The 15,670-nt window shown below is 48.5% G+C and overlaps 1 protein-coding gene across 3 annotated transcripts in view; it reads left to right on the top strand.

Moving 5' to 3' along the window:
• The window catches only part of LOC128820626 (GON-4-like protein), a 30,278-nt gene that overhangs the window by 11,259 nt on the left and 3,349 nt on the right, over window positions 1-15,670 (top strand). For all 3 annotated transcript variants that reach the window (XM_054001412.1, XM_054001413.1, XM_054001414.1), the window contains exons 12-27: window positions 79-119; window positions 480-583; window positions 3,786-3,984; window positions 4,745-4,831; window positions 5,439-5,610; window positions 6,658-6,802; window positions 6,930-7,080; window positions 7,626-7,742; window positions 8,233-9,918; window positions 10,507-10,753; window positions 11,764-11,945; window positions 12,577-12,774; window positions 13,313-13,456; window positions 14,004-14,147; window positions 14,380-14,499; window positions 15,050-15,163. In XM_054001412.1, the coding sequence (XP_053857387.1) occupies window positions 79-119; window positions 480-583; window positions 3,786-3,984; window positions 4,745-4,831; window positions 5,439-5,610; window positions 6,658-6,802; window positions 6,930-7,080; window positions 7,626-7,742; window positions 8,233-9,918; window positions 10,507-10,753; window positions 11,764-11,945; window positions 12,577-12,774; window positions 13,313-13,456; window positions 14,004-14,147; window positions 14,380-14,499; window positions 15,050-15,163 (3,851 nt within the window). The remainder of the gene's footprint in view (window positions 1-78; window positions 120-479; window positions 584-3,785; window positions 3,985-4,744; window positions 4,832-5,438; window positions 5,611-6,657; window positions 6,803-6,929; window positions 7,081-7,625; window positions 7,743-8,232; window positions 9,919-10,506; window positions 10,754-11,763; window positions 11,946-12,576; window positions 12,775-13,312; window positions 13,457-14,003; window positions 14,148-14,379; window positions 14,500-15,049; window positions 15,164-15,670) is intronic.

The following is a 15,670-nucleotide window of genomic DNA, read 5'->3' as shown; positions in this document are numbered from 1 at the left end:
TCAGTTGATATTATGACAGGATTGCTGAGTGTTTCTTGGAAAAGGCATCTTCATAATTCTTTTTAATTTGACTTGCAGAAAAGGAAGTGAATGAGCTGATGGAGGAGCTGTTTGAGACAGTAAGTGATAAACTGAGTGTGGCACTGAAGAACAGAGCTGTCAGGTGTGACATGGCATCTGAAGGGGTGGCTCAGTGCTGGGTGTGTGCCAGGGGCTCTGCCATAGCTGGGTCATTTTTAGCCTTAGGAAGGAAAGTCTGCAGGGATTTCCTGGAGTAAGGGTCTGCAGGGATTTCCTGAAGGGAAGATCTGCAGGGATTTCCTGAAGGGAAGATCTGCAGGGATTTCCTGGACTGAGGGTCTGCAGGGATTTCCTGGACTGAGGGTCTGTTCTGAGAAGATCATCCTGAGCTTAATTAGCCAAAGGTAAATTTCTTCCTTGAGCTTTCCCCTCCTGACTTGCTCCATGTCTGCTGCCAGTTCCAGGATGAGATGGGCTTCTCCAACGTGAAAGATGAAAGGCCAGAAGATGAAGATGCTGTCACAGAGTCTCGGCCAAATTTTAACACCCCCCAGGCCCTCAGGTAGGAGCATTGGTTTATGTCCTGATTTCTTCTGAGGAAAAGCCTCTGGTTACCTCTGTGGCAGTCACCAAAGAGAAAAACTATCCTGGCAGCTCAGGCCACTGTTCTGAAAGCTCTGAGCCATTTTTCTTCATGGGATTGGACAATTCATTTGATCCTTTTTATTCTGTTTGCCAACATTGACTTTAGTGCTTGTAATCTGAAAATCTGCTTGCATCTGAAAATTAAAAACAATGAAACAATGAAAAAAGTGAGAAAGAGCAAGAGTGCCTGCACTAAGGTTGGTGCTGTTCTTTATTTCTGCTGAAAACACAGATATGGGAATGTGCCCCAACAAGGCAGGATCTGCAGTGGGGAGTTCTGTTCCTGCTTCTCCAAACTCTGTGCTCTATAATCATGGAATGGTTTGGGTTGGAAGGGAACTTAAAACTCATCCCATTCACCCCTGCCATGGCAGGGACACCTTCCACTGTCCCAGGCTGCTCCAAGCTCTGCCCAGCCAGGCCTTGGACACTGCCAGGGCAGCCACAGCTTCTCTGGGCACCTGTGCCAGGGCCTCCCCCCCTCACAGGGAACAATTTCTTCCCAAAATCTAATCTAAATCTCTCATCTTTTAATTTAAAACCATTCCCCTGTCCTCTCACGATGTGCCCGTGTAAAATTGTCACTGGCACAGCTCGGTGGAGCAGGAGGTGGCACAGCTGGGGTGGTTCTCCCAGGAAATGGGCAGAGTGTGGGGGTCTGCATGCCGGAGGATAGGGGAAAGCAACGAGCACTCAACGTGAGTGTGAATGCAAATCCATTTATTGCTTACAAGCTTATAGGTTACATAGGTTTTTAGCCAGCAAGTAACATATGTAACAATCACATTCATGGGTTCAACTAATACTAACATATGTAAAACATCTACTGATTGGACATTTCTTCATCATTTCCCGTAACATTACGATGTGTTCCCATTATCTACTACACTAATCTCCAGATGTCTGCTTTTCCGGCCTATCTTTGTTCTTGTGCATAGCTGAGGATGATTTACAATTTTGTTTTTCTCCCGAGGATTTCCCTATAGCCTTCAAGGTCGAATTGACCTTGCTCTTTTCTGCTTAGGAGAGCCTTTTGTACACGGGATGCAGGGTGATGGCTCCAGCTAGGCCCCCAGCACAGAGAGCCTGGATCTGCTGTGTGTGGGATCAAAGCTCTGCAGGACCTGGGCAAGGATTGTCCCAAGCTCAGTGGCAGCCACTCCTCACTGTGCTGCTGGCTGGAGTGATGCAGCATCGTGGCAGAAAAATGATCATTCTCTTTCCCTTTTTATTGCAAGGTTTCCTTGCTGCCCTGACATTGAGATGGCAGGAGGTGCTTGAGGAGCTGTTTTGTACAAGTGTGTCACCTTCTCTTTTAATGAAGCAGCTGGGATGTGTGTTGGCCCTTTCTAAGGAAAATGACTGCCTAGGAATGAGATGTCTGGGAAGTCTGGACTCTGGATTGACATTTTTGGGTTTATACATAGCAGCAGCTTGAAGAGGAAAGGGACTAAAGCAGCTCCATCCCTGAAGTGTCCAAGGCCAGGTTGGACAGTTTGGAGCACCCTGGGATGGTGGAAGGTGTCCCTGCCATGGCAGGGGGTGGAATGAGATGAATTTCAAGGTTCCTCCAACCCAAACCATTCCATGATTCTGTGATTTTTCTCCAGGTAGTAATTCCACTGTGTTTCAGCAGCTGCAGGCTCTGGCTAAAGAGGAGCTGCAGGATCAGTGGTGTCTCCTTATTTATGGGGCAGATCAGCTCAAGATCAAGCTGTGTCTGTTTGGGAAAGGAGCTAAAATGAAGGCTGGAGTTTCTGGATGCTCTCTCTGGGCTGAGCAGTGCCAGAGGGGAGTGCAGCACTCTGAAACCAGCTACAAACTGAAAGCCAGGCAGCTTTCTGTTCTTATTTGTATGCGTTTGGCTTTGATAATGGGTGGTTTTGTTAATTTTTCTTTGGTGGGCACTTCTCCCCATTGTTTCTTCCCTGGTTTTATCTGTTTTGATGCCTTAGGTTTTAGATTGATATTTTTCAGATTCTGTTCTGCTTGAGTGTTCAGTTCTGAGCTTCATATTATGGGATGGTGAGCTCTGCACAGAGCAGGGAGACAAAAGAATTCCTTCTCTAGCTGGGGACCAAGGACAAATGATCCAAATCTCAGGCCCAAGAGTACAAACCACGTGGGTTGAAGAGAGGAAAACAAGAAAAATGGGACTTCATGGGCTAAAGCTGGAATTGGAGAATTAACTCCAATATGCAAATGGAGCAGAACTTATAAAAGTGTGAGACCCCATGACCAGTTGTCCATTTTTGTGACCATTTTGGTTGGTCTTGGGTGTAACCCTGGCTGGGCTCTTGTGCTGCCCAAGGTGGGTCCATTGAGGCCTTGTAATAAATCCCTGCTTTATTCTTTAGCTCTGTCTTGTCTCTGTTCTAGGTCAGCCTTCCCAAGGCATCAGTGTACAGGATTCTTTAAGGCAAAAATCTCTATTTGCTGGATTTATTGTTGTTTTTATGATGCCTTGCATTGGGAGCATCATGGAACAATTCTATAACTGACCTCAGGCCTGGTACAGAAGGGAAGCTGATCACCAGCAGAAATCAGGAGATGAACTGGTATAGCTAAAATAAATAAAATAAAACAATGAATAATAATGAAATAATGAACTCCTGCTACAGGAGCAGCTCTTACTGTAGGATTTCTGGTAGAGTTCTCAGCATAAGGCTGGGTGATAATTAATTTTTTAATAAAGTAGCAAGATTTGAGGCAGTGTGTGGTCTTTCTGGAGACCTTCCAGGTGTTAAAATGCCACTTTATAATACCTTGGTGATAATACCTTGGCTTCAGCCCTTGCTGATGGTAAAAATGAAAGATTGGGTGATGCATTCTGGATTGGTCCTGAGTGCTGGGGAGAGCATCTGAACACATGAGTGGGGCACAGATGGTTGGGAGGGGTGGAAAAGGCTTTTAAGTGTCCTTAAAAGCATTGTGTCCCAAAACTACAGCAGTGATGGGGTTCTCTAAAAGACTTTTATGTGTAAATAACTCAGGTTTTTCAAGCTGGAGTTACTGTTGAGTAGTACAGGGATGGCAAAACCAACCTGTGCAAACCAGAGAGTAAAATGTTCTAAATAAAGATGAAGCATTATTAAATCATAGATTTTGGTTCCCAACAGGTTTGAGGAGCCTCTGGCCAATTTGCTGAACAAGCAGCACCAGACAGTGAAGGAACAGCTGGAGCAGCTGAGAATGAAGAAGTCCTCAATGAAAGCACCCCAAGAGGCAGAAAAAGCCAGAGCCCCAAATGAGAAGCCCCTCCATAGCCTTGTTCTGGACAGTGCCCAAAGGAAGAGGCTCCAGCAGCAAATGCAGCAGGTGATCAGTGGTGGAGATGTTCTGATCTGAGGAGATCAGAACATGAAACGAGTCAAACACGTTCTTCAACGTTATTCACTCTTTATTCACCTGAGGAGTGTTTGCTGTGTACAGGGGGGCTGAGGACACAGCAGGGCTCTGCTGCCTTCAGGAATTAATTGCAAAAGCTCCGTGTGAATTGTGCCTCTCCTAGGTGATATTCACATGGAAAGAGAGCTGGGATTGAGTGAAGCAGAGCTCATTTCTTGGCATCTGTTCTCATGTGAGATGTTGCCTTGGCTGGCTGTATTCTGTAAAAATCCTATTTCCACCAACTTCTTTATTACTGTCTAAGGATATTATTCTTGATCTAGTTTGAATTCTTTTTTTTTTTTTTTTCCTCCTGCTGCTACACAAAACTGTAGAAATTCAGAAATGGGCAGTTCTGAGAGCTGAAATTATTGTTGCTAAAGAAATAGTTATACATTTATGTAGGAAAAGAAATAAATTCTATGTTGATCATTATGAAAATCTGGCACAAAAGCTGGGAAAATGCCCAAAGGCTTCAACAACTGATGTCTTCAAAGTTTGTGTAATAAACTTTCTGCCAGTGGATATTAAAGTTTCCCCTCAATTTTCTATTGCTTTTAAGATTTTTTGCAGTCAGAGATTCTTGCTGTGCTCAGGAAGTATTTCTTGTGCCTTTGGACTTGTGCTTTCCAGTTTTTGGATTTGTGATAAACTAAAAAAAAACCCAATTTGTCTGATTTTATTCCTCAAGCATGTTCAGCTCCTGACTCAAATCCATCTCCTGGCAAGTTTCAACCCTGCTCTAAGTTCAGAGGCCAGCACCACCCAGATGTTTTTGGTAAGGAATGCCTGAAATCAGAGATCCATGAATTCCAATGATTGTTGGTCCCTGGGCATACTTAGAAAGATTAATTTATTAATTTACTTTTAATTTATTAATTTTACTAATTAATTTATGTATTATTTTACTTTTAATGTATTAATTTATTTACTTTTAATTTATCAATATTAATTAATTAGTTTATTGGGTTTATTTACTTAGAAAGGTGAATTATTTTATTTATCCAAATAAACTGAGAGCTAAGGTTCTAGAAAGGGTGGCAATTGAAAAAAAAAAATAAAAGTCATGGAATGCCAGAATGGTTTGGGTGGGGAAGGACCTTCAGGCTCACTCAGTCCCACCTGAGTGGAACACCAGGGACACCTTCCACTGTCCCAGGGTGCTCCAGGCCCCATCCAGCCTGGCCTTGGACACTGCCAGGGATGGGCAGTCTGCAATTTTCTGAGCTCCCTGTGCCAGGGCCTCCCCACCCTCACAGCAAATCCTCTGTCCCTGGATTTGTGATGCCCCAAATTAAGATTTATAAGCTGATTTTTTTTTTTTCATTATGTCTGTTCCCTGCCAAAGAGGCCTCTCTGACGTGTTTCTGTGGCTGCCTTTGCAGAGCGAGCTCGGGAGCTTTGCCTGCAGCTCCACCCTGCACCAGGTGCCCCATAACCCCAAATTCCAGACCATGTTCCAGCCCTGCAACTTGCAGGGGGCCCTGCAGCTCATCAAGGACTTCCATGCCCAGGTGCCAGTGGACTGGAGCCCTCGGAAAGCTGTGAAGAAGAATGGTAAGTGAGGGGGCAGGGTGGATCACACCCTTTTCTGACCCACAGATGGGGCAACTGAGAGGTGTTTTAAAAAACTTTAGTTCTGTTTTCAGTCTCATGTGAAGGCTGAGGCAGTACAGATGTTATAATTCATGCAATTACCAGCAGAAGCCAACTATTTCTTAATTACAATACACTAGAAGTGTTTCTTGGCCCATCAGCTTTAGCCACACCAATTTTCTACAAATCCATTTCCCACAGGGATTTGGTGGGGAGAGCATTGGCAGGGAGAGTTATTCCATATGTCAAGGGAAATTCCCAGTTGGACCCTCCTGCAGCAGCTCTGGGGTCCCCCAGATTGTCACTGCTGCCACTGAGGCCCCTTCACAGTGACCCCCCCCACTCCCAGCTGCTCCCAGTCAGACCAGTTCCCTCCCAGCTCAGCCCCAGGCTCTGGGTCCTTCCAGCCCTGGGATGGTGGAGCAGCCACAGGAGCAGCTCCAGCTGCTGCCCCTGGGGAGGGACCCTGGGCTCGTGTCCCCCCCTGGCTCGTGTCCCCTCCTGGGCTCGTGTCCCCCCCTGGGGCTCGTGTCCCCTCCTGGGCTCGTGTCCCCCCCTGGCTCGTGTCCCCCCCTGGGCTCGTGTCCCCCCCTGGGCTCGTGTCCCCTCCTGGGCTCGTGTCCCCTCCTGGGCTCGTGTCCCCCCCTGGGCTCGTGTCCCCTCCTGGGCTCGTGTCCCCTCCTGGGCTCGTGTCCCCCCCAGGCTCTGCCCAATGCTCAGGGGGGCTCAGAGTGGCCACTTGGTCTTTACCTTGCTACAGAACAAAATAAAAGATGGAAGAGGAAAAGAATTTTACTTTTTGCTGGTGTAAACTTAGGGGGGAAAACTAGGAAATGTGCAAATTCTACAAACAGGAAGAAAGTTTTATTTTTGCAAGTTTTTACTTGGAAAAGTTTTGAGAGTTTTTGCTTTTGAGAGGAGTACAAGAAACAGGGTTTTCAAGAAGTGAGCTGTGAAAAGCATTCATCCACACACGCAACTCTCCTTCCCCGTTAATTTTTTTCACAGCAAATGAATTCTCATGTTTGCCAAAGCAAGTGGCCTGGATTTTGGCAACCAGGAAAGTGTTTATGTACCCAGAGCTGCTGCCAATTTGTTCCTTGAGAGCAAACCCTCACCGAGACAAGATCGTCTTCACCAAGGCAGAGGACAAGTAGGTGCTTCAGTTATTGTCCAAAATGGGTGGAAGTTGGTTGGTTAAGGAGAATTTCTGGGGTGCCAGATCCCAGCAGCTCCCTGAGAGGTTTCTTGTCTCCTCCCCTCCCTCTTTCCCTGTCCAGCTTGTTGGCTTTAGGGCTGAAACATTTTGAAGGCACGGAGTTTCCCAAGCCTTTGATCAGCAAATACCTCCTGCCCACCAAAACTGCCCATCAGCTGACAGTGAGGATCAAGAACCTCAACATGAGCCGAGCTCCTGACAACATCATCATGGTAAGGGGCACCTCCTGGGCTTTGCTCCAGCAGGGCAGAGCTGCCCTGTGTTCCAAGGGCCTCTTCTATTTAAAATAAAATGTCATCCTTTTGTGAGCAGTGAGGATTTCTCCTTTTCTTTACCTTCGCCACTGGACTTGGCAAGGATTTAGGTCCTGTTTTGACTCTTTAGAGCCCACTAGCAAAACTCAGTGATGCTGATGAAAAATTCATACAAGTGAGCTGTTGAGTAGGAAAACTTAAACAAAAGTGCTGATAGCAGCCAGCTGGGCAGTAATCCTGTCCCATAAGGTACTGGGAACTGCTGCTGGGAGCAAAACCACATAAAACAACACCTGCACAACTGCCTGAACCTCTGTGAGAGCAGCCAGGATGGCAATGAGCTCCTCTTCAGCCTTGGTTATTGATTTTGAATGTTCCTGTGGGTAGAACCTTATTAAAGAATTGCTTTATTCACATGAACACTTGGACAGAGCCCAGTCCTTCATCCCAGCAGGTGACCTGACCCCAGTCACCTTGTGTGGCCTTGTCTCCTGTCCCCACAGTACTACAAAAAGACAAAACAGCTGCCTGTGCTGGTGAAGTGCTGTGAGGAAATCCAGCCCCACGAGTGGAAACCTCCTGTGGAGAGGGAAGAGCATCGCCTGCCCTTCTGGTTAAAGGTATTTGCTGCTGCTCTGCACCCAGGCCTGGGGGGAGTTGTTGTTTGGTTCATGTCCTGTGGGTTTTACTTGGGTTTTCCTTGTGGGATTTTTCTTGGAGGCACGGAGACCATTCCTGTGAGTCAGTCAGTCAGGGAGGACTGTGTTCAGGGGAACAGCTGGACTCAGAGGCCATAAAATCCAGTTCTGTTGATCATCCCCTGTTACACAGGGAAGTTTCCTTCCCACAAAATCTTGTGTTAACTAAAGCAACCTTTATAAAGCAAAAAAACCTCTGTTTTTTTCTCAGGATCTCAGAGTCTCTTAAAGGCTTTGCAGTACAACTCATGAATTTAAAGTACTATTAAGTAACATGCAGTAGTATAAAGGAAATAAAGCTTGCTTGAAGAAGGTAGGAGAAGGTCTGTTGCCTTCTGTGCTGCTGTGTGAAGGTGGGAATACAGGACTAGTCCATAAATAATAAATTCCAATGAATTCTTGCTCCCTTTAGGCAAGCTTGCCCTCCATCCAGAGAGAACTGAAGCAGCTGGCAGAAAATGCCAAGGAGACACCAGCTTCACCTGATGGAGAATCTGCCCTTTTGGGGACAGAAAAGGAAACTTCAAACACAGAATGTGATGACAAATACCCTCTGCTGATGCCCAAGGGGCTCGTGCTGACCCTGAAGCCTTTGGCCAACCGCTTCTCCAGGAGGGCCTGGAGGAGGCAGAGGTCCTCAGCTCTGAAGCCTGTCCTGATCCGTCCCAGTCCCTGTCTGCAGCCCAGCTCCAGCCCCCTCAATGTGCAGAAAACTCAGAAGTTGTCCCAGTCAGAGGCTCCCCCCAGCAAGGTCCGGCTCCAGGTCCCTCGGCCCATCCAGCCGGCGCCGCTCGTGCAGCCCCTGAACGTCCCAGCAGTGGTGGGAGGTGGGGACGGTTTGGAATTCCAGAACGTGCCTTCCACTGCCCATCCAAACTCCAGACAGGCCTTCCCAGCTGCTGTACCCCCAGCTCTGGTGTCCTCAGAACCGGTGACTTTCCAGCCCAAGCTGATGCTGCCGGCCTTGGCCGGGACGAAGACGCGCAAACCTTGCGTGCGTAAGGGCTACCAGAGGAAAAAAGGGACGAGATCTGCCCCGCTGATAAAACCTTCCCCTCTGATCCAGCCCTCCCCTGTCATCCTGACTGTCCCTGCCACCACGGTGAAGGTGGTGAACATTGGCAACGGCTGCAACATGATCCAGCCCCTGAACACGGCGGTGGGCCGAGGCACTCAGGCCATTCCTGTCACAACCCTGCTGGTGAATCCATCCACCTTCCCGTGCCCATTGAACCAGCCTCTGGTGACCTCTTCCATCCCATCACTGATTGTCTCTCCCAGCCCTGTTGGCCTGTCTGCCCCTGCTGTGGGTGAAGGGGAGGAGAAGCTGACCCTGGTCCCTGCTCCCGCTGCCTTTCCCGCAGTGGAGCCCAAGGTGGAGCCCCCGGAGCTCTTTGTCCCCTGCTCCACCCTGTCCCCCAAGCAGGAGAGTGCCACAAACGCTGCCCACGGGGACACTCAGGACAAGGGGAGTAAGGGTGACTGCTGCAGCTGGGCAGTGGGAGAGGGAGATGGGAACACCTCAGAGCCTTTGCCCGTGGTGGACCTTTTGCCTCGCTTAGAAGGTCCCGATGAATCGGTGGAAATCAAGTCTGAAGATTTGAGTGATGCTCCCAAAGAAGCAAACCTGGCACAGAAAAGGGATCTTCTATGTGCTGAAAGGAAGGAGGAGTTCATGCTGGGCCTTGGCCAGGAGCTGAACATGGAGGCTGCATGTTCCTGTGGGGACGAGCCCAAGAAGGAGCCCTGTGAGGAGAAGGGAGAGGAGGAGCGCCGGGCTCTGCCGTCCCCTCCCTGGGGGGAGCAGCAGGGGGAGGCAGGGGGGGCTGCTGGGCCACCAGGCAGCAGTGACTCCCCAAAAAACCTCCCTTACCCAGCTGAGAGGGAGGCAGAGTTCAGCAGCCCCCCAGGAAGGCCAGAGGACTCGTCCAGCATTGATGGGCAGTCCGTGGGGACACCGGCCGGCCCCGAGGCTGCGGGAGAGAGGGAAGGGCAAGAAGAAGAGGAAGAAGATGACTTCGATGATTTTACACAAGATGAGGATGAGGAAATGTCCTCAGCCTCAGAAGAGTCTATTCTGTCAGTGCCAGAACTGCAGGTAAAGATAAAACTTGAAAACCCTTAAAAAGGCAACTGTGGGTGTCCTGAAACACCCTGAGGAGTCGGGAACCCCACTGGGAACCCCACTGGGAACCCCAGTGGGAACCCCAGTGGCAAGGTGGGCTGATAACTCTCTAAGAGCCTGGCATTGTGCTGGTCACAGAGAAATTGGACATCACGTTTTCCTGGGCAGATGTTAAGCCCAGGCTGAGGGAATAGATTGCAAAAATGCAGATTTAAACTGCTGAGCTGCAGGGACTCCTCAATGAGGCTGCTCTCTAAGAAGTACTTCACATAAAAATGATTTTCCAGGTCAGAATTCCAGCAGGCCTTTAAGAGCTGAGATGATCATTAAGGAATCCCTTCTAAATTAAGCCCTAATCTGCTGAATGGCAGATGCTGAAATTTAATTTTACAATTTTAGGCAGCTCTGGAGGGGTTTGAATTCTGTTCCTTAGCAGAATCCTTTAGCTGGGCAGGTGCTGATCTATGAAATTGGCTGTTGGATGCAGCGAGGAAGTTGCTGAGTGATATTAAGCCAAACAAGAAAATAAAACAATGGGATTTTTTTTTTGTTATTTCTAAGGAGACAATGGAAAAACTGACTTGGCTTGCAACAGAGAGACGTTTAAGCCAAGAAGGAGATTCTGAAGAAGAGAATTCCCAGGAAGAGAACTCTGAGCCTGAGGAAGAGGAGGAGGAGGAAGGGGAAGGAATGGAGAGTTTACAGAAAGATGATGAAATATGTGGAGATACATCAGAGGAGCCTAAATCTGCCTTCACCATGGCCAAGGCAGCTTCCCCACAGGTGGAAGCCCACAGGATGCCAGCAGGTGAGTGCTCTGGGATTTTTGGATGCCACCAAGTGAGTTCTTTAGGGTTTTTGGGTTTTTTTGGATGCCAGCAGGTGAGTTCTCTGGGGTTTTTTTGGATGCTAGCAGGTGAGTTCTTTGGGGTTTTTTTTTGGACACAGGGAGTGGGGAAGTAGAGCTGCTGTCTACAGGGAAAACAAAACACTTGGGATCCTGTCTGGGTTTAATTCCACGGATGTATCTGAGCCAAGTGGTGTTTTCCAGCTGGAAATACAACTCTGGGACCCAGTCACAGCTCTCTTGCACATGAGCCAAGGGTCTTTAGTGCCTCAAAGATCTGCAGACAGACTTATGGTTTGTGTCAGCTGATACCTCAGAACTGTGGAAGAACAATATTTAATAGTCAGATCTTTGCTAAGTTGAATTTTGTCTGACAAGATCATGTTAAAGAAAAGCAAATGAAACCAAGTCCAGCAAGTGCTAAATGAACTTGAGCAGTGAACTTTGAGGAGGGGACCTCAGCCCATTAAATCAACAGATTCCTAAACCTAAAGCCACAAAAATCTGGATGTAACCCCTCTTAGTACCCTCCTTAATTCCCTGTTGTGTGACACCAGGTGTTTATCTATGATTTTAACTATTATGTGAATAATTGGCTAAAATTTGCAGAGTTCACAGCCAGCTCTGGGGCTTGTGCTGTGTCTGATCCCCTCGTGGTTGTTCTGCCCTGGTGTGCAGGATTTTTTAGTTCCAGAAAAAGCTGGGATCAACTTGTGGCTGTATCCAGAGATTTTTTTCAGTCAGATGCTGTGGAAACAAGCAACAAAATTAGGATTTTGTCCAGCTTGACTCGTGGGAAGTGTATTTCTCCTCCACTTCCAGGGAGCACAGACATGAACCCAGCACTGACTCTGATGGAATTTTGCAACGTGTGTATTTTGCATATATTTTGCAACAATTTTTGTTGGAATGTTGCCCTGGCAGAGCCCTGGGATGCTTCTGCCACCAAGTGACCTCATGCTCCTCCACAGGAGAGAACCTGAAAGCCCCTGGGAAGAGCAGGAGCTCCCACAGGACGAGGAACAAGCGGGGCAGGGCTCGTGGCAGCAAAGACACCTCCAAGCTGCTGCTGCTGTACGACGAGGACATCCTGGAGAGGGATCCCCTGAGGGAGCAGAAGGACCTGGCCTTTGCCCAGGCCTACCTGACCAGGGTAAGGCAGCCCAGGAGCAGGAACATCAGAGATTTGGGGTTCTCTGGCACAGAGCTGAGCCACACAACTGCTGGGTCTGGCTGGGGTGGAGTTATTTCTTCTACACCCCACGTGTGGTGCTTCGCTTCCCAAAGTGTCCCTTCCTTGAGGTGAAGAGGAGGAGAGCAGCTCCTCCTCTTCCTCAGGCTCAGAGTTCTCTTCCCGGGAATTCTCTTCAGAATTTCCTTCTTGACTTAAACGTCTCTCTGTTGCAAGTCAAGTCTGCAGTGGGATCCTTGTGAGCAGCTTTGGTTTATCTGTAGGAAGAGACTTGGTTGCTTACACAAAATTGCAAGTACTGTGTAAATTCTGTGTAGAAGAGATCAAAGATTACCAGATTAAAAGAATTTAGGGAGAAATTCCTCCCTGGGAGGGTGGGGAGGCCCTGGCACTGGGTGCCCAGAGAAGCTGTGGCTGCTCTGGAAGTGTCCGAGGCCAGGCTGGACAGAGCTTGGAGCAGCCTGGGATGGTGGAAGGTGCCCACAACAAGGGGTTGGAATGAGCTGATCTTTAAGATGCCCTCCAACACGAGATCCTCTGTGATGAGCTTGTTTTTCCCCCTGGCTGTCCCCACGCCCTGGTGTCCCCCCAGGTCCGTGAGACCCTGCAGCACATCCCAGGGAAGTACGAGGATTTCCTGCGCGTGATCTACGAGTTCGAGATCAGCACGGACAAACGGACAGCCGTGGATCTTTATTCCACTCTGCAGAAGCTGCTGCACGACTGGCCACAGCTGCTCACAGATTTTGCTGCCTTTCTTTTACCTGAGCAAGCTTTGGAGTGTGGGCTGGTAGGTGGAGTGAGAGGAGGAGGTCAGATTTTAAGTGGCATAAAAGCTTGAGGGAGTGGAAGGATGAAGAGTTCTCTTTACCTTTACCAGGCAAACAGCTGGTGACTACTCAGATATTTGACTTGCTTGCCTTGCTACTTTTATTAATCAGAATTGGAAAGTTTGGTGTTCTTTGTAAATCTTCCCAGCGTGGCTGTGGAGAATCAGCCTTTCCCACTTGACTGCAGAGACAACACACAAATACAGCAGAGTGGTTCCCCTGTCTCCAAATCTGCCTTCCACTTTGCAGGATAGGGGTTTCACCTATTCCATTCTTTTTGGATTTCCCTGTCTTTTGTGCAAAGCCAAACTTTATAGCTCATGTAAGTGTTGATTATACAAGTGGTGTTTCTCTTCCTCTGCCTCTTCCCAGTTTTGTGAAGGGCAACAGTACAATGGAAAACAAAGACCAGGACAGGAATTTTATTTGTTTAAGTCAATTCCAGATGCTTGGGAATATGTGCTTGAGCATGAGGCTGAATCTTTTTCTTTTGGCTAGTTTGAGGAGCAGCAAGCCTTTGAAAAGAGCCGTAAGTTCCTCAGGCAGCTGGAGATCTGCTTTGCTGAAAATCCTGCCCACCACCAAAAGATCATCAAAGTCCTGCAGAGCTGTGCAGACTGTCTGCCCCAGGAGATTGCAGAGGTAACCAGGGAGCCCTTTTCTCCCCGTCAGCCAGCCCCATTCCCTGTGCCTGTCCTCCTGGAGACCGTGGCAGATGGCCCAGCACATTCTCCCTTTTGGGTTACAGCTCAAATTGATGGAGTCACAAAATGATTTGGGTTGGGAAGGAGCTTAATGCCCATCTCATTCCAGCCCCTGCCATGGGCAGGGACACTTCCCACCAGGCCAGGTTTCTCCAGTTCCCATCCAGCCTGGCCTTGGATTCAAGGGCAATCAGAGCTGCCCCTCCAAGAGGCTGCACACTCTGTGTTTCCTCTCTCCCACCTCCACCTTGCCTTTATCACCTCGCAGTTGAGGCTTAGTGTCATCTACAGCCTGGAATTCTGGAGGAATATTTCCAGGCTAATTTGATAGCTGGGTGGGGAATGATCTCAGAAGATCCAGGAAGTTGTTCCCATGCAAGCACCACGTTCCATACTGGAGCTGTAAGGAGCCCTGATGCTCCCCTTGCTCTGAGAACCTTCAGGGGGCAATGAGGAGGTGGAATGAGACCCATTTTCTCTTGCAGCTGAAGACCCAAATGTGGCAGCTGTTGAAGGGACATGACCACCTGCAGGATGAGTTCTCAGTTTTCTTTGATCACCTTCGGCCCTCAGCCAGCCGCATGGGAGACTTTGAGGAGATCAACTGGACAGAAGAGAAGGAATATGAGGTGCAGCAATCTTCTCCCTAAAACCAGAAATGATAAAAGCAGAGATAAGAAACCTGTTGGAACTGCAAGAACTCAATCAGAGGGTGCAGTTCCAGAGAGAGGGAAGCAGTGGGGTGGGAGAGCTGCTGGTGGACTGAAGCAAACCCTTCAAGATTTTGAACAGCATTTTTGTTTTCTGGGGGAAACAAAATGTGGTCACCTGAGAGCAGCTGTTGTGTGTCTTCTGCTGCAGTTTGATGGGTTTGAAGAGGTGTCTCTGCCAGATGTAGAAGAGGAGGATGAGCCACCCAAAATTCATGGAGCCACCAGAAACAAGAAGCGGAAGGAGATTGGAGGCCAACACCACGACAAGGTGGGCCTGGGGCATCTCCCTGGTATTTCTCACCTCTGAGCAGATTGATTAGGGATTAATTTGGGATTAAATTGAGATTAAATTGTGTTGTTGAGGATGTGGCAACAACCTGACAGAGGTGGAAGAAAGGGGGTGGGGATGTTCCTGTTGTGCTTTGCTTGCCACCATCACTTCGGTTCTCTGCGGGTGTGGCAGCCCCCATGTCCCTCCTGTTCCTTGTGTGTCTGTCAGTTGGGGTCTGTCTGTCTGTCTGTCAGCTGGGGTTCTGTCTGTCTGTCTGTCTGTCTGTCTGTCAGTTGGGGTCTGTCTGTCTGTCTGTCAGCTGGGGTTCTGTCTGTCTGTCTGTCTGTCTGTCTGCCAGCTGGGGTTCTGTCTGTCTGTCTGTCAGCTGGGGTTCTGTCTGTCTGTCTGTCAGTTGGGGTCTGTCTGTCTGTCTGTCTGTCTGTCTGTCTGTCTGTCAGTTGGGGTCTGTCTGTCTGTCTGTCTGTCTGTCAGTTGGGGTCTGTCTGTCTGTCTGTCTGTCTGCCAGCTGGAGCCTGTCTGTTCGCAGGAGGTCGAGTGGGTGGATGGGATGAAGGAATGTTCCTGCTCCTGCCACGAAGGGAGCAGCGACCTCAAGCTGAAGAAAAGCAAGAGGAGGAGCTGCAGCCATTGTGGGAGTAAGGTCAGTGCAGAGTTCTGGAGTGCTCAGGGGGAAGTGGGGTCCTGCCAAGTCTCCTGGTGATCCTCAGGTCTCCCAAATACTGGGGTGAGGAAGGGAATCAATCCTGTCTGGAGCTCTGCACCTGCCTGGCCTTCTCCCATCTCTCTCCTCACTTTCTACTGCCCCTCCTTGCTCTGCTAAATGATGTCATTTTTGATGTTCTTCTTGCTTAAGAAGTTTTTTGAGTGGAAGATGCTGGCATGGGCACTATGTGAAAAGATCCATTTCTGTGCATAGTAATAATAACAATAATAATAATAAAAACTTTCTAAAGCATTATTATTATTATTATTATTATTATTATTATTATTACAGACTTTCTAAAGTAAAAATAATAACAATAATAGACTTTCTAAAGCAAACATAATGCCAAAGTGAAGCCCTTGGCAGGGCCAGGAATACCTGGGAAGCAAATTCCGAGGTGTGGTTGGGATGGATGGACCACAGGTGTGTGATTGTGCCTGTGGG

The sequence above is a fragment of the Vidua macroura genome, chromosome 29, assembly GCF_024509145.1.
Source record: "Vidua macroura isolate BioBank_ID:100142 chromosome 29, ASM2450914v1, whole genome shotgun sequence".
Classification (NCBI taxonomy): domain Eukaryota; kingdom Metazoa; phylum Chordata; class Aves; order Passeriformes; family Viduidae; genus Vidua; species Vidua macroura.
The sequence above is the reverse complement of the archived record's forward strand: the minus strand, read 5'-3'. Positions and strand labels throughout refer to the sequence as shown.